Genomic DNA, 19,190 nt, shown 5'->3' with positions numbered 1-19,190 from the left:
AAAAAAAAAAAACAACAAAACAAAGCACCCTAAATATTCTTCTTGGGAAGAAGAACAAGACATGTAATAGAAAAATCCCACTGGATTCTATACAATAATATCATAGACGTCTTTACCATATGTATTCTCATTTAAATTTTACTTAAATTATTTTAAACTAATTTCATCTTACCAAAAATGTTACTTTGAGTATTCAAAACTTGTTAATACATCAGCAAGTTGCCACTAAAAGTAAGAAATTATTATTAAACAGAGTACTTGCCTTTGCTCTTGGTCTAGTTTCCTGCTTTGTGCTCTAGCTGATGGAAAGTTTAATGTGTATATGACTCTTATCTTATGTCATTTTACACAATGGAAATACAATCTATTCTGTGTACTAAATTCATATAAAATGGTGCTTACCAATAGCAGAGCATTTTAAAAATGTGTCTGGAAAACAACATTATAGTTCATGATATCAGGTAAAATTTAGGTTCACAGAGTCCTCTCATTTTTTTCTCTCCAAAGACACACATACAAACACACACACACACACACACACACTCTAAGCTAAGCTGTATATATACTTTTGCACATATATGCATGTGTGAATATATATATACACACACACAATGCTACTTATATGCATATATGTGTATCTATCCACAGATAATATAGACACGTGTGCATTATAAAATTCCATATCAAACAGGAAATATCATGGCTATTAGCTATCTTTTCCATCTTTTACCTGTTGAGAGTAGTGCATTTGATGCTGTAGTTGAAAATGTTCTTCTCTTGTAACTTTTGATGGCCTTGGCAACATTTCCACCTCCTGGATGGCTTCAAGGCTCACTTGTTGAGGCAAAACTTGGAAGAGAGATGTGACGTACATTAAGATGGACTTCTTATCTGGATAAGTGGTGGCAACATCTGTAAGCACATTAACACCACATATCAGTTTTGGGTTTCTATGTCTGAGTCTCTAAAAGGGGATGAACAAATCAATGTTACAGGAAGAAGATGGATTAATGAGCACTCGATTGTCCATGAATGTCCTCCAGAGACTAATTAGAACATGATAATCAGGCTTAAAATGTACTTCCAATTTGGAAGACCAATGAGACGCACACTAAAGTTAATTTCTTTTCTTTTTCACATAAAAACTTCATTCCGCAATACTTTTTCTGAAGTCAAATTGCCAAACCAGCCCATCTGAGAGAGTGGTTTTCATTAGATAAGAAACAAAAATAAAACACTACGTCTGCCTTACCATGGAAAGTTATAACAGCATGTCAATTAAAACGGTGCACTGGTAATTAAACAATTACACCAAAGAGCTTAATGCCCTGGCTTCCAGTAAAGAAAGCTCGTACCTCCTAATCAAATTTTTGCTGGTGATTAAGCATGTAAAGAGCAAAATAATGTCTCTGTGTTGAAATGAGCCATGTATTTCTACAATCAAAATAAAATAAAACAACTATATACCATATGCACAATGATTTGTAATATTCCTTAAGTATATTAAAATTATTTGTTTACATTATGGTACATCTGTTAAAGTCAGATGTCGCTTTCCTTCTCAGATGTTAGAGATAAATTTAAAAGTCCTTCACATAAAGTTGACCTGACATTATGTCCTTTGTCACATCTAGGGAATGAAAGAAACCCAGCGTTTAAAGTCAATAATAATTCATAATAATACATACAATAAGTGGCAGCTCCTTCAAAAGCTTCTTTTGCTACTTGGCATTACAATTTACTCACTGTGCTCATTCCAGGGAACCAAAATGTAAAAATAATCCTTTATGTGAAGTGTATCATTAATCCCAGAAGTGTTCAAACATAAATCCTGGCAGGAGGCCAGGACAACTTAGCAGCAATGTGCCAGGCATTTCTCTTGCCATAAATTTATCCTAGCTCAGCTAGCATGAAAAGATCTGTTTTAAGTTAAATATGTATATTCTGATCAGGTGTTCTGATTATAAGTTTAAAAGCCAAAAGTCAAATTTCAAGTCCAAAAGCATAAAAAGAGGTTGATCAGGTCACTCAGTCAAATTCCTCCACAAGTTACAGGAACATGATTAACCAGAACAACTATTTTTAAAGTATTTTTAAAAGGAGTTAAGGAGGAGGGAAAGGCTAGCTAATGTTCCTTGGCCTGCTTCTATCCATAGTATAACACAGTACTTCTTAATTTTTAATGTGCATATGAATCACCTGGGGATCTTTTTAAAACTCAGATTCAGTAAGTCACAGGGGGAGCCTGAGGCCTTGCATTTCCAACAAGCTCCCAGGTGATGCTGAAGCTGTTGGCTTGAAGGCCATACTTAGAGTAACAAGGGTCGTAAAAAATGACACAGAAACATACTCTCGTATTATCTTCTGCATCATTGTTTTTCTTGCTTGTTTTCAGAAGATACTTATTGGACACTTAAATGCATCAGGCTTAGAGGTACAAAGGGCTTCCCTGGTGGCTTAGATGGCAAAGAATCTACTTATAAGTCAGGAGATCAGGGTTCGATCCCTAGGTTGGCAGGTTCCCCTCGAGAAAGAAATGGCAACCCACTCCAATATTCTTGCTTGGAGAATTCCATGGACAGAGGAGCCTGGTGGCCACAGTCCACGGGGTCGCAAAGAGTCGGACATGACAAAGTGACTAACGCTTCAGAAGTACAAAGCTACATAATACATGGTCTCTGCTCCCTATTATAATTTAATTATTAGCCAATGGATGGTGAAGATAAGTTTTTGCAAATATTTTTTAGGAAAGAACTAGAGAATACTTTGTGTATAAATTCTGCCTTTCTGAAAAAAAAATCTTAGTAGCTTAGCTTTGAAATTCTACAATCTCTCTTTCATTTCATAATTGTTTTTCAAGTGTTCATTGTATGGTAGATATTATACTTTACACCATATGTTTCTGAAACTCTAGAATATTTTCTTGCCTCTCACTAGTAACTAGTCAAGTTTATCTTTAATGAGCAAAATTTAGAATTCAGTTTATTTTTTAGTGCATTAAATAAAACCATGCTGTGAGAAAGGCACTGAATTTTAAAAGGCTGTCTATGTACATAAAAAGGTCCATGTCTATTTACTGCTATATTAGATATGTGAATGTGTATAACTGGCCTCAAATACACACTATGATCACAAGAAATAAAGGTAAAAATAGATCAAGCATTATTTCTATTGCTCCAAGCAAATGTCAAAAATTGCAGCACATGTTATCTACATAAGACATCTTTTGGATGAATGTGAATATTCATAAATATTAATTACTACAATCACAATTTGACCAAACTATTGATATTTTTGCCCCAACCTATCACCATCCTACCTCTGAAGCTATACAGGATTCAGTTGCACCAGTAGCTAGAATTCAGTGTTTCTGTTTTTTCTAGAAAGGGATTCAGATATTCTAAAATTGGTTGAATTCCAAATATATTTACTAAAGATGTATTATACTTTAAATATTTTAATGGATTATCCAGGAGGTTAGAATCCTTGCATGCTGCTTACAATTTGGAATGATAAAATAAGTAAGAAGAAAAGTATATTACAGTACAAAGCTAAAGAGAATTTAAAATGTGTTCCACTTATTGGTACAACCAGTGCTTTAAGAAGTTCCGAAAAAGGAAGAAATCATACCTTACTGGAAGATCAGATAATTCTTTATGAAAAGAAAACTGAAATAAATTTGTATAGGATTTAATTAGCTGGAAATGGAACAAACTTATTCCTCCACTGTAGAATGTATTCCTCCAATGTAGAAAAGCATGAGCAAAAGTTCTGAAGTAGAAACAGACTGGGCTTCCCTGGGGGCTCAGTGGGTAAAGAATCCACCTGCAATGCAGGAGACACAGGAGACGTGCCTTCGACCCCTGGGTCGGGAAGATCCCCTGGAGTAGGACACAGCAACCCACTCCAGTATTTTTGCCTGGAGAATCCCATGGACCGAGGAGCCTGGCAGGTCACCATCCAAAGGGTTGCAAAGAGTCAGACATGACTGTGTGACTGAGTACAGGGACACATTAGTCTGGCCCCAGGAAGAGTGACTTTGAGTGTCTTAGCCACGTAATTGAGCTTAATAGGACAAAATGGGAAGCTGGCTTGTAAAACACTAAGGGATCATCAAAGCAGTCAACTTGGCCTTAGTTCAATAGGTTGGACTTCTGATCCAGCTTGTGACATCATTGCATTTTTTGTAAAGTAAAACCATTAAGTACAGAATTGAAAGAAGGAGAGAAAAAATAGCATCAAGTAGAAGGCTGAGACCCAATCCAGAAAGGAGGTGTTATGGAACTAAAATAGGCTGTGTTATGAAAACAAGGGAATGTGTGATAGAAATTCTAAGATCCAAAATAACTGTATTCAATTTCAATTCATTTACTCCACAGTCTTTGCAGATGCCTGTATACAAGATCCTGTCCTAAGCCTTGAGGGCAGAAAGATTAATAAACTGAAAATGAAATGGAGGAGGAAACTGCTTGTTCTGTAGCTATAGCAACAAATAGCTACCAATACAAGTTTCAATCTCATTTAATCAATTAACAATTACCTGCCTACAGAGTCTTGATCATGCTTTCCCAGGCCAACCAACATCAACCCCTCCCTTCTGAGGGGCCAATCAGAAGTGTGCTTGCTGCTCCAAAATGAACAAACTTGTGAACACAAACCAATTAATGGTGGTCTCACCTGAGCAACTAACCATGCTTCTAAGAGTGTCCTCAACCTAATCCCTAGTCAGAATGTCCACAATCTCCTGACCTCTGGGTTTCCCCTCAAACCTAAGGATTTAAAGAAAGTGAGAATGATGGGATGCAACTTTTTATTATTATTATTATTACAAGACAGTAAAATGTATAAATTGAAAGAAGTGGGTAAATCCCCAAAATAAGAACTTAAAATTATATGAGTGAAGTCGCTCAGTCATGTCCGACTCTTTGTGACCCCATGGACTGTAGCCTACCAAGCTCCTCTGTCCATGGGATTTTCCAGGCAATAGTACTGGAGTGGATTGCCATTTCCTTCTCCAGGGGATCTTTCTGACCCAGGGATCGAACCCGGGTCTCCTGCATTGTAGACAGACGCTTTACCATCTGAGCCACCAGGGAAGTCCTAAAAATTATATGAAAGCTATCTAAAACTCTACTATATAATGGATTCATTGCCATAAATGCTTAAATTAATCATTTAAATCCAATCTTTGAAGCCATTTCAGAATGGAAATGTTGAGCTTTTAATATTGCCAGAAAATTATTTATGAACTGTAACTTTGATTCTGATGAGTATTTCTACAGTCATCAGAATTTTGATACTGAGGACTATAATGGAAAAAAAATTACTTAATGAAATTCTCTATTTTTCAAAGAAATTGAAGCCCACAGGGGTTTGATAGCAAGTTCAAAAGCTAGATCAAGTCCAAATTAAAACTCAGTCAGTGTATCATACTTTTCAGTACCTTACCTTCATTTTTTTCAGAGAATGCAATCTTAATTCATTTGAAAATTGAGACTCTCAAAGTCATTATCTAAATCATGACCCTGTGATCCATGTGGTTCCATTATCAAACATCACCTACACTCTCCATGGAATTAGTGATTTCTACTTCTAATAAGTGAGGTATAACAAGAGTAAATACACATTAAAAATGCAACTTCAGTGGCAATCAAAGAAATGCAAACTAAAACATGAAGGTGTTTAATTATACTCCACTGTCTATCGAATTATCAAAGAATGACAAAAGGGTAACAATCCATCTGGCAATAGCATCAGTGAAAAATATTTTGCTATGTCTAAAAATAATCATATTCAAGGATCCAGTAATTTTCCTTTTAGGAATCTACTATAAGGAAATAATTAGAAATTTACATGAAGATTTATGTAAACAATGTGGAAGTTAAGCTCTGTTTACAATTAGAAAAGATTTATCACACAAAAAAGAAAAGAAATACAGACCATTTCAAATTGCTTAGTAGAAAATTAGAATTAGAAATGATCAAGTATATAATTACTTATGAATATTACAAAGCCACTCAAAATGCTGCTTTTGAAGAATGTTTGATAATATGTGAAAATAAATTCTTAATAAGGTAATAGTGAAACAGAAGGAAGCATAATTTATGTAGAATATAACAACAACTTGTGGAAAAGATTAGGAGAACATACTTTAAGACATTAGTGAAATGGGTATGGTGGTGGAATTTAAAATAATTTACTTTTTCTCCTTCATCCTATCTATATCTTCCACACTATTCTACACTCACTAATTTTATAATTAGACACTATATTCTATAATACAAGTATCTGTTAAGATCAAAGAGACAATAAAATCAAAGTTGTACAAAGTTTTCTTTTAGTATGCCCCAAGAAGTACTTCTCCAAGAAGTCAATGTGAATGAGTTTGGTAGGAAACTGGTGTTTTCAACATAGAACTGTTCTTATCGTAGTGCTTGCCTGGTAGCTCAGCTGATAAAGAATCCGCCTGCAATGCAGGAGACACCAGTTCAATTACTGGGTTGGGAAGATCCGCTGGAGAAGGGATAGGCTACCCACTCCAGTATTCTTGGGCTTCCCTGGTGGCTCAGTTGGTAAGGAATCTGCTTGCAATGTGGGAGACCTGGGTTCGATCCCTTGCTTGGGAAGACCCCTTGGAGAAGGGAATAGCTACCCACTCTAGTATAATGGCCTGGAGAATCTTATCTTGGGCAACCAACCTACAGAAAGTCTGATTAGCCAGCTGCCAGGCACAACCTTGAAACACCTCTGGGAAATCTAAACAAGAGCCTCCACTGTCTAACTCTCAGGTGAGTTTTCTGCCAGGAGAAAGGCAGGAAATGAAATAGTGGGTTATAATGCATATCATGTGTAATCAGAAAGAAGCAGGATTTCAAAGGTAAGAGATTTATAAATGTGAACTTACAAAGTTTGGTAAGCCTTTTAAAAGTTATATTAAAAGTTTAAAAAGATACCATTAACAAACCGTGATCAGAATAAATGTGGATCATTTCCCACTGAAGTTGTATTAGGAACAAAACAATCAGTAAATTTACTGTAAGAGAAGGGGAATGGGTGAACTGGAAAGAAAAACCTTGCAGCACCCAACGAGGCATGATCAGATAGCTCTAAATATGAAAATGTGAATGCACGCTTTTAAACACAATAAAAATGCTGTGTTTGCTAAAATAACCAAATGCACAGATGCGAAATTCTGAAGAACTTATTGATGAAAGCAAAGGAGGTTTACACTTGAGGTCTATAAAGAAAGAAATACTGTCATAATGCCATCTGATCTCTAAGCATTAGAATAAATTGTAGGTGATACCATAGCAATGGACTAATTCATTAAAGTGTTAGATTGTTATTTTCAATTGTAGTATTTTTCATCCAGCACTACATTCTACACATATGCATCTTCCATTCACAAGTCACTTTACACAGTGGATATACAGCATTGTAGTAAGAAAATAACTCACACAGGTCCCCTCCAGTTAAATTCTTTGAAATTCTACAATACATTCTTTCCTCACTAAATTAAGTACCCTTTAACTAAGCTGTTCCATAATTTTAGCATTTCACTCACTGATCCAAGTTGCTTTTATCATCTAATAACAATCCTTCTCATTAAAGGGCTATAAAATATAGTAATGAAAGTAATTTGTATTGATGAAGATGATTCAGTTTCATAATAAAATTAATGATAAAAGTATAGGCTTTTATTTATACATGAGAAACACTAAACACTTTTATCATTTAAACATCCAATTATTCCTTTCAAGATGCTTATGGTACAGCTAGCAGAAAACTATGACTGTAGTATTGGCGCAAGTAGAAAACAGTGCTCAAGCTATATAATGCTTACCTAGGGTCTAACGGGGAAAAACTAAAGCAAAAATTGGGTGGCTTACAGGAGACTTCAGATACCCTCCACACTAGTTCAGCTTTCTGCTCATTAACCAAACAATGCTAAAGATACCTATGCAAATATGAACTGTGCATTCAAGCCAATAAATAATGGTAATTGGAAATGATGTTACTGATTCTGCAAAGTATGGAATTTGACATTGTCTCATATGACAATACGAGACACTGAAAACAAATAGTTAATGAGTTACTACTTTGTACCAGCCTAGTTTTTGAATATATAGATATATATATTCTGGTCCTTGAGGATATAATGGTAAAAAATAGGCCCAGAGATCTGGCCTCACGGTTCTTTGACTCTAATGGGGAAGCATAATTAAAAATAAAGTATTTAAAAATCCTCAATTTACCATCTACCAATTTATCCCTAACTCCTAGTTCTTGTTACTTCATTGTGTATTTTTAAAAATGACTTCCACAAATGCACTACCTTTGCTAGGCTTTATAACTTCTATGCAGAGTACATCATGAGAAATGCTGGGCGGGAATAAACACAAGCTGGAATCAAGATTGCCGGGAGAAATATCAATAACCTCAGATATGCAGATGACACCACCCATATGGCAGAAAGTGAAGAGGAACTCAAAAGCCTCTTGATGAAAGTGAAAGTGGAGAGTGGAAAAAGTTGGCTTAAAGCTCAACATTCAGAAAACGAAGATCATGGCATCTGGTCCCATCACTTCATGGAAAATAGATGGGGAAACAGTGGAAACAGTGGCTGACTTTATTTTTTGGGGCTCCAAAATCACTGCAGATGGTAACTGCAGCCATGAAATTAAAAGATGCTTACTCCTTGGAAGGAAAGTTATGACCAACCTAGATAGCATATTCAAAAGCAGAGATATTACTTTGCCAACAAAGGTCCGTCCAGTCAAGGCTATGGTTTTTCCAGTGGTCATGTATGGATGTGAGACTTGGACTTTGAAGAAGGCTGAGCACCAAAGAATTGATGCTTTTGAACTGTGGTGTTGGAGAAGACTCTTGAGAGTCCCTTGGACTGCAAGGAGATCCAACCAGTCCATCCTAAAGGAGATCAGCCCTGGATGTTCATTGGGAGGACTGATGCTAAAGCTGAAACTCCAGTACTTTGGGCACCTCATGCAAAGAGTTGACTCATTGGAAAAGACTCTAATGCTGGGAGGGATTGGGGGCAGGAGGAGAAGGGGACGACAGAGGATGAGATGGCTGGATGGCATCACTGACTCAATGGATGTGAGTTTGAGTGAACTCCAGGATTTGGTGATGGACAGGGAGGCCTGGCGTGCTGCAGTTTATGGGGTCACAAAGAGTCGGACACGACTGAGGGACTGAACTGAACTAAGAGTGACTCTATAGTGTTAAGACCAAAAATTCTGATAGTGCCTAAAACCAAATATACAGAAGCTGGTGGGTAAAGGACAATTAAATGGAAATTCTCAATCAACCCTGATGTAATAAGTTTCAAACAAACCATTTTTATATTGAATGTTTTTTTAACCAAATATCAAATGTTTTCTATGTGCAGCTAATCAAAGTGAGAATTATCTTTTAAATTTTCAATTTCATAATGCAACATATTTCCAAAATTCCCTCTTCCATCTACTCATTGAGTTTGTATCCCCATTCAAATACACACACACACATACAAACATACATACATAGCACACACACATTTTAAAAAATAACCCTGAGCATTAAAAACCTTAGAACAAGTTTTCAGGACATGTCCACTAAAACCAGGAGACTAGAAAATAGCCTGACCTAACAAATGGAAGTTAATCAGTGTAAGAGACTATTGATCGAAAAACATTTGTACTTTCTTACAATTCTCTCTACATGCCTATTGTAGGAAGAACTATTGGAGTTTCCATTTGAGAAGGAACTATTTTGGCTCAGTGACATTTAACTCTGCTTCCTTAATTGTCACCTGCTGATCCTGTGCTTTGCTTCTGATCTGACCAAACTGACTTCTTTTTTCCCTACTGCTAGAAAAAGTACAATAGACTTCATAAAGAACCCCACATAGTAACTTTATTAACACAAAATATTCTATTTCTACCCCCTTGTCCTCTACATTGTGAGAAATGATACTTTATAAATAATGAGGCCAGAATAAAGATGTTAATTTCACTTGACATAAATTTCACTGGTTATTATCGTGTTTGCTGCTATGATTTGGGATTTAGAAATATGTCTGATGGTGTAAGGGCAGTTCCAAGGCAAGTTCCTCAATGAAAAGTTTAAGTTCTTAAGTTCTGCTTAAGGCAGAAACCATATATAAAATCAATCTTTTTGCAAAATATTATAAAAAATTTAATGAACAGGCTAAGCTCTTTGATATGAAGTGGATAAATTTTTTTAAATCAAATCATGGTGCTGCCCCTTACAAGGAAGAGATTGTAGCAGTTAACTAATTCCTCATATATCCCAGTTTCTATCTGTAAAATGAGTCATATTATTGCACAAATGTCTAGTGATGTTGTTTGAGAGAGAAAATGAGTGTACAGAGTGCTTTAACCACTATTTGTTGTGACATGTTTGAGTTGGAACATAATTATAATTTTGGAGTTTGCCTGCACTGATACATTCACCAAACGTTTGTGGCATGCTTACCATGTGTAATACATGACCATCAACTCACTTGAGAATAAATCATTTTGATAATTAGAATGGTTCCATTGCCTAACTCCTAGGGTAGAAACTGGTGGATTATGGGACAAGCTGAAGACAATCAGCATGGAGGTGAAACTCTCAGACAGAAAACATTTATTATGGGGGAGTGAGGTCTGCATCATGACGAATATGATGGATGGCATCATGGCAGCACCAGGTACCATATGCCGCATCAGAAGGGGCACAGTGTTTAGTAAGACACCATCACAAACAAACTTCATAAACAAATGGCAAGATAACTGATGACAGAAGAGGTGTTCCTGAACTAATCCCCAGTTTTGTAGTTTCCTAACTGAAAGCTAGACCCAGTGACCAAACAGCATGCGCTTGTGTAGTCCCTAGCACTAGCAGAAACAGGCCAAAGGAACACCGAATAAATAAGGGGCCAACTTTCACGTATTTTCAAATTACAGACACACATTTGGCTTTTATAGTAAAAATAAAATTTCGTTTGAGTATGAGTTTTTAAATTCCACCTATGTAATCAGGGGTTCCTACACAATAATATGCATGGATGATAAGTAGCTTGAAGATAATCATGTGAAAAATGATGGAGAAAGATACAAGTACAAAAGTGAATAAGCATCAGAAACCATATAATAAGCACATATTAAGACAATGATAGGAGGTAACCTGTTATCCAAAAGACTATAATTTTGAATACTGAATAGAATTATATGTGTGTGTTGAAAAACACAACATAAATGGAGATATAAGGTGGGATAAAGGACCACCATAACTAGTAAGAGAGCACTATTTTCTACGACCCTATATACAGTATTTGGATTTTAACTCTCAGAAAAAAACTCCTGTCTTCCTACCACTAATCACAGATACTGAGACCTATGCCCACCCACTTGTTCTTTCCTCTTACAATTAATGTGCTCCCATTCCAATAAAGGCAAGTCTCTCTAATGTAGTTTTCCTTTTCTATTAATCCTCAATTCTTCCTCAGCCTACACACAGACTTTCCTAACTCCCACTTGAAAGATAAAGCAGACTGCAAACAAACAACTTTGGTATGCTGGTAAACTCATTTTCAAAACAAACAAAAACCAACAAAGAACAAACAAGCACAGTAACAACAAAATCCCTGACTGCAGTCTTCACCAATCTCCATGGCATAAATCCTCCTACCATGGCTCAGTTCAAGTTGCCCATGGTTTAACAGTTCAGTTCAGATCAGTTCAGTTGCTCAGTCGTGTCCGACTCTTTGCGACTCCATGGACTGCAGCACACCAGGCTTCCCTGTCCATCACCAACTCCTGGGGCTTACTCAAACTCATGTCCATGATAGCATCCAACCATCTCATCCTCTATCGTCCGCTTTTCCTCCTACCTTCATTCTTTCCCAGCATCAGGGTCTTTTCTAGTGGGTCAGTTCTTGGTATCAGGTGGCCAAAGTACTGGAGTTTCAGCTTCAGCATCAGTCCTTCCAAAGAATATTCAGGACTGATTTCCTTCAGGATACACTGGTTGGGCTTCCCTTGTGGTTTGGCTTGTAAAGAAACCGCCTGTAATGCCAGAGACCTGGGTTCGATCCCTGGGTTGGGAAGATCCCCTGGAGAAGGGGCTACCCACTCCAGTATTCTGGCCTGGAGAATTCCATGGAATGCCTGGAGAATTCCACAGTATATGGGGTTGGAAATAGTTGTACACAACTGAGCGATTGACTTTCACTTTCACTTATAGACTTCAGAATTCCTTGGTAGCTCAGACAGTAAAGCATCTCCCTGTAATGTGGGAGACACAGGTTCAATCCCTGGGTTGGGAAGATCCCCCTGGAGAAGGAAATGGCAACCCACTCCAGTACTCCTGCCTGGAAAATTCCACAGACAGAGGAGCCTGGTAGGCTATAGTCCATGGGATCACAAAGAGTCGAACACGAAGGAGCGACTTCACTTTGTATTTTGTACTAGACAGGTTGGATCTCCATGCAGTCCAAGGGACTCTGAAGACTCTTCTCCAACACCACAGTTCAAAAGCATCAATTCTTCGGTGCTCAGCTTTCTTTATAGTCTAACTCTCACATCCATACATTACTACTGGAAAAATCATAGCTTTGACTAGACGGACTTTTGTTGGCAAAGTAATGTCTCTGCTTTTCAACATGCTGTCCAGGTTGGTCATAGCTTTCTTTCCAAGGAGCAAGCATCTTTTAATTTCATGACTGCAGTTACCATCTGCAGTGATTTTGGAGCCCCCCAAAATAAAGTCTGTCACTGTTTCCATTGTTTCCCCATCTATTTGACATGAAATGATTAGACCCAATGCCATGATCTTAGTTTTCTGAATGTTGAGTTTTCAGCCAACTTTTTCACTCTCATCAAGAGGCTCCTTAGTTCTTCTTCACTTTCTGCCATAAGGGTGGTGTCATCTGTATATCTGAGGTTATTAATATTTCTCCCAGCAATCTTGATTCCAGCTTGTGCTTCTTCCAGTCTGGCATTTCACATGATGTACTCTGCATATAAGTTAAGTAGGGTGACAATATGCAGCCTTGATGTACTCCTTTACTGATTTGGAACCACTCTGTTGTTCCATGTTCAGTTCTAACTGTTTCTTCTCGACCTGTATACAGATTTCTCAGGAAGCAGGTAAGGTGGTCTGGTATTCCCAGCTCTTGAAAAATTTTCCACAGTTCATTGTGATCCACACAGTCAAAGGCTGTGTCACATTCAATAAAGCAGAAGTAGATGTTTCTCTGGAATACTCTTGCTTTTTTGATCTCTGGTTCCTCTGACTTTTCTAAATACAGCTTGAACATCTGGAAGTTCACAGTTCATGTACTGTTGAAGCCTGGCTTGGAGAATTTTGAGCATTACTTTGCTAGCATGTGAGAGGAGGGCAATTGTATGGTAGTTTGAACATCCTTTGGCATTACCTTTATTTGGAATTAGAATGAAAACTAATCTTTTCCAGTCCTATGGACACTGCTGAGTTTTCCAAATTTGCTGGCATATTGAGTGCAGCACTTTCATAGAATCATCTTTTAGGATTTGAAATAGCTCACCTGAAATTCCATCACCTCCACTAGCTTTGTTCGTAGTAATGTTTCCTAAGGCCCACTTGACTTCGCATTCTAGGATGTCTGGCTCTAGGTGAGGGATCACACCATCATGGTTATCTGGGTCGTGAAGATCTTTTTTGTACAGTTCTTCTGTGTATTCTTGCCACCTCTTCTTAATATCTTCTCCTTCTGTTAGGTCCATTCCATTTCTGTCCTTTATTGAGCCCATCTTTGCATGAAATGTTCCCTTGGTATCTCTAATTTTCTTGAAGAGATCTCTAGTCTTTCCCATTCTATGGTTTTCCTCTATTTCTTTGCACTGATCACTGAGAAAGGCTTTCTTATCTCTCCCTGCTATTCTTTGAAACTCTGCATTCAAATGGGTATATCTTTCCTTTTCCCCTTTGCCTTTAGCTTCTCTTCTTTTCTCAGCTATTTGTAAGGCCACCTCAGATAACCATTTTGCCTTTCTGCATTTCTTTTTCTTGGGGGGTGGTCTTGATCACTGTCTCCTGTACAATGTCATGAACCTCTGTCCATAGTTCTTCAGGCATTCTATCGGATCTAATCCCTTGAATCTATTTGTCACTTCCACTGTATAATCATAAGGGATTTGATTTAGGTTACACGTTAATGGTCTGGTGGTTTTCCCTACTTTCTTCAATTTAAGTCTGAGTTTTGCAATAAGGAGTTCATGATCTGAGCCACAGTCAGCTCCCGGTCTTCTTTTTGATGACTGTATAGAGCTTCTCCATCTTTAGCTGCAAAGAATGCAATCAATCTGATTTTGGTATTGACCATCTGGTGATGTCCTGTATAGAGTCTTCTCTTATGTTTTTGGAACAGGGTGTTTGCTATGACCAGTGCATTCTCTTGGCAAAACTCTATTAGCCTTTGCCCTGCTTCATTTGTACTCCAAGGCTAAATGTGCCTGTTACTCCAAGTGTTTCTTGACTTCCTACTTTTGCATTCCACTCCTCTATAATGAAAAGGAAACCTTTTTGGGGTGTTAGTTCTAGAAGGTCTTGTTGGTCTTCATAGAACCATTTAACTTCAGCTTCTTCAGCATTACTAGTCAGGGCACAGACTTGGATTACTGTGATATTGAATGGTTTGCCTTGGAAATGAACAGAGATCATTCTGTCATTTTTGACATCACATCCAAGTACTACATTTCAGACTTTTCTGCTGAGTATGATGGCTACTCCATTTCTTCTAAGGGATTCTTGCCCACAGTAGTAGATATCATGGTCATCTGAGTTAAATTCACCCAGTCCAGTTCATTTTAGTTCACTGATACCTAAAATGTTTTCACTCTGGCCATCTCCTGTTTGACCACTTCCAATTTCTGTTGATTCATGGACCATAATTCCTGAATTTAACTATCTGCTCCTGTGAGCCTGTAGGATCACGTTCTTTCAATACAACTTTGCAAATGTTTAAGCTATATTCTTCACACCTACTTTCCTACCACTGCTCCCCATTTCATTCAGTTCATGTTTACCCAGCATCTTATAGATGCCAAGTCCTGTCCCAGATGCTGGGAATGAATGAATACAGTGAACAGAGCAATGATTCTGTCCTCATGAGGTCTAGATTTTAGTTGAAACACAGACGATAGCAAAAGCAAATCTCTAGCTTATAAGATTACAAATGCTATAGAGAATAATAAAATGGGTAGGCAATGGGTGTGGTCAATATTTTAAGGAAGATGGATTCAGAAGGGATCACTGGGTAAGAAGGGATGAGAGAACTGCCTTCTGTCTCTCTACTCCTCTAATGGCTACAGCGCTGCCAAGCCTAATGCGGTGTTTTTCTATCTCCATATTATTGTGTAGCTCATAGTTTCACAGTAGCACTCACATTCTTAAACTGCTTCATTTTCCTTGGATTCTTTGACACTACATTTTTCAGGTTTTCTATGGATCCAGCCATACTTTCTCAGGCCTTCTTTCTGGTGCAACCCATTTAATTAATATAACATTTTGGAGTGAATGTAGAGGTTGGATTTCGGTCTTTATTATCTACACTCACTCTTCCCTAGGTGATGTCACCCAATTTTCTCTTCTTCTGCCTCCTCTCTATTTTTTCCCTCTTCCTCTCTCTAAAATATTACATAAATGTGCTAGTGTTAGTCGCTCAGTCATGTCTGACTCTTGGCAATCCCATGGACTGTAGCTCGCCAAGCTCCTCACTGTTGGGATTTCCCAAGCAAGAATACTGGAGTGGGCTACCTATATGCTAATAATTCCCAAATACCTATCTCCAGTTGAGACCTCTGTTTCCTCAGGAGACATCTCAAACTTGTTACACACAAAAAAAGGTTCTCACTTCTCTTCAAAGCCATTATTGTTATTTAGTGGCTAGGTTGTGTCTGATTCTTTTGCAACCCCATGGATGATAGCCCTCCAGACTCCTCTGTCCATGGAATTCTCCAGGCAAGAAACTGGAGTAGGTTGCCATTTCCTTCTCCAGAGGATCTTCCTGACCCAGGATCGAACCTGTGTTTCCTGCATTGGCATGAAAATTCTTTACCACTGAGCCACAAGGGAAAGCCTCAAAATCATTAGTATCCCCATTAATCACCACCTCCCAATATGGCTACAATATTCATACATTCTGTCAGGCTGTAAAGTTAGCAATTGCCCTTGAGATTTTTCCTGCATTCCCTCATTTGATCTATTATCAAATTGTGCCTTTTCTGCCTCTAAAAGGAATACATGTGTGCACTCATCTTCATGCTATTACTATTTCACCCAAGCCGTGATCCTGGCCTTCTGGGTCCAGCGCATTCACGTCCTAACTCTTCTCATGCCTTTCAGTTCATTTTGTTTTCAACAGCTGGAATCACCTTTATAAAAACACAAATTAAAAGTGCAACATATTCCTACTTAAAACCCTTCAACACTTCTCATTTGTTTAGAATAAATCCAAACTGCTTCCCTAGCCAACAAGGCTCCACATAACCCAGTCCTGCACACATAGCTAACAGAAAACAAATGGCCTCTTAAATTTCTTGCCTACTACCTTTCAGATACATTGGCCTTGTTTTCACATCTGAAGCAACACACGTCCTTTTATACATCTTGTTTTTTACACTTGCAATTGTCATTACCTAAAATATTTCCCCCATCTTTTTGCATTTTTGATTCATTCTTATCCATTGGGTTTTAGCTCATATGACACCTCCTTAGAGATGCATTTGGTAATCACCCTATTGTAAGAAGCCCTCTCCCTGTCTCTTCATTTCACATTGACTCCTTTCCTTATGTCATTTGCCACAAATTGTAGTTATTATGCTTATCTATTTGTGCTTTTGGTATTATTTGTCTCCCTACAATAATATAAGCCCTACAAGCACAGGAAATTTGTCTAAAGCCTTTTTACCACTTACTGACTAATAGTGGGTAGTACCTATTTGTTTAATGAATGAATGAATGAAGAGATAATTATGGCTGTTGGGAAGAAAGTTGCACTTCAGTGAAATGAACACAGAATAAGACTCATGACGAAAACTGAAAAGTGGTTGAAGGGGAAGAAAGCAGGGAGTATTTGCCTCCTTCTAAAATTATTTTACAGAGATTCAGTATGATATTTAATGACTTTTCATTGAGTACCAATTATGTAAAAGGGATTTTGTTACGCTTTCTCATTTACCTTTCAACCCTCATGAGTTAAGAATACTGTATGAGGTCATGTAACTATTAAAGTATAGGCTGATTAATTCAGAACAAAAAAAGACAGAGACTCTTGGTTCACATCCTAGTCCTCTCATTTTGTGACACTGGACAAACTTGAACAGATTTATTTACTGATTTACAGCTTAAATAGATCTTCCTATTGTACCACAGAAGTTATTCTTAAATTATTGATCACATTCTAAAAAAATGACACTTGTTTTGCATAACATCTCATGTGAGGAAAAGGATCATCTTTTTTTAAGTAATAGGGAAAGAAGCATTCATTTCTAAATTAGAGAGCATTAGCAGGTTAATCAAGAAACCGATGAGTGATGATCATAAAGTTAGCACATTTTTAATTCAGATTGAAAATACTCAAGCTAATACTCAAGGCACAGGAAAACTAATGTTTTATTCATTGTTTCTAAGCTTTGACATAGACTCTACAAAATAGCACAGTGCTTTGCATAGATGTTAGAAAATTATTCACAGAAAAAATGTGTTCAAGTACTCTCTGACCCAGGGTAGGAAAAGGTAACTTCTAGAACTTAGATAAAGCAGATGTCTCAGAAATTTTGTACTAAGCATCTGAATACATGGTAGGCTGGAAGACCCAAGCAACTGAAAATCATGTTATCTCACTAAAACTATGATGTAGCGGTGGGTAAGATTATATTGAATAATTATGATTTAAGAAGCAGTTCTTTTAGCTGAGACACAAGAATGAAAAAGGGATTCAGTTTAAAAAAAAAAAACAAAGAAAAATGAGGCATGGTATACACATATTTATAAATAATATGATCATTTACATAACTATCATGAGTGTGCATGAATGTGTAAGATATACAGAGATATAAATATAGATAGGTATACATGTCCTATTTGAAAAGCAAATTCTTTTGACTAGAAATTAGTAACATCAAAGATTAGACAGAGAGAAGAAAAGGCTTTATTATAGCATCTCATTCCTAATTTGACTGTTGATATTCATAGTACCCATTTTCCATTTTTAAATTTCTTCTCTCTTTTCCAATGGCTGGACAAGAGTTAAAATGGACATGCTAAATACTGCATAGCTCAGTTTCTTGACACAGCTTCTCATTCTTGATTCTGAAATTTCAGCTTCTCTTAAATGCCTCTCTTTCAAGTTGACTTCTACTAACATGGGCCTGGCTTCCCCTGATGACTGCAAGCCTTTGGTATAACTAGCTTGGTCACTGTGTCTTACAAAGCCTGTTTCACAGTCCACAATGTCAGACCCTATTCAGGCTCCAGTCTCAGACTGACCAAATGGGCTCCATTTCTACTCTCATCACGATGGGGAGCCTGTCCCTTGAAACGAAACCTCTTCTTCAGAAGAAACAGATCGGGTTGATGTTTTTGGCTCCAATAGTTTTTGGTTCTTTTTTTGTTGTTGTTGTATTACTTTGGATTCAACCTCTCACTTTAAAATATTTTTATATAATAAATGTTTTTATTGTTGTAGTGGAAAATTAAAATAGAATTTATAAATTTATAAATAAAAATTTATATTTTTATTAAAATATAAAGTGAACAGTGAAAGTAGGCCACATCTATACAACACTCCAACCCCATTATCTAGACATAATACTTCTCAGCAGAAGCTATGCTAGCTGTATATCCATCCATTCATCAAGCCATTTATGCATTTAGCCATCCTTTTATCTAGTCATCGGCCTAAGGAGATCAAACTCCATACATACTGCCTATATATCTACATAAAATACATTCAATAAATAAATTATTGTTCTAAAACTCATTGGGTCTCTATAATTTTGGATAAATAACTTAATTCCTCAATGTCTTCATTGTTGTTGCTTAGTCTCTCAGTCATGTCCAGCTCTTTGTGACCCCATGGACTATAGCCCACCAGGCTCCTCTGTCCATGGAATTCTCCAGGCAAGAATACTGTAGTGGATAGC

At 37.2% G+C, this 19,190-nt stretch overlaps 1 protein-coding gene across 9 annotated transcripts in view; it reads right to left on the bottom strand.

Moving 5' to 3' along the window:
- Window positions 1-19,190, bottom strand: part of DMD (dystrophin) — a 2,228,404-nt gene that overhangs the window by 1,680,927 nt on the left and 528,287 nt on the right. For all 9 annotated transcript variants that reach the window (XM_061410475.1, XM_061410469.1, XM_061410467.1 and 6 more), the window contains exon 8: window positions 731-912. In XM_061410475.1, the coding sequence (XP_061266459.1) occupies window positions 731-912 (182 nt within the window). The remainder of the gene's footprint in view (window positions 1-730; window positions 913-19,190) is intronic.

The sequence above is a fragment of the Bos javanicus genome, chromosome X (genome assembly GCF_032452875.1).
Source record: "Bos javanicus breed banteng chromosome X, ARS-OSU_banteng_1.0, whole genome shotgun sequence".
NCBI classification, from domain to species: Eukaryota; Metazoa; Chordata; class Mammalia; order Artiodactyla; family Bovidae; genus Bos; species Bos javanicus.
Note: the sequence above shows the minus strand (reverse complement) of the source record. Positions and strands in the feature narration are given on the sequence as shown.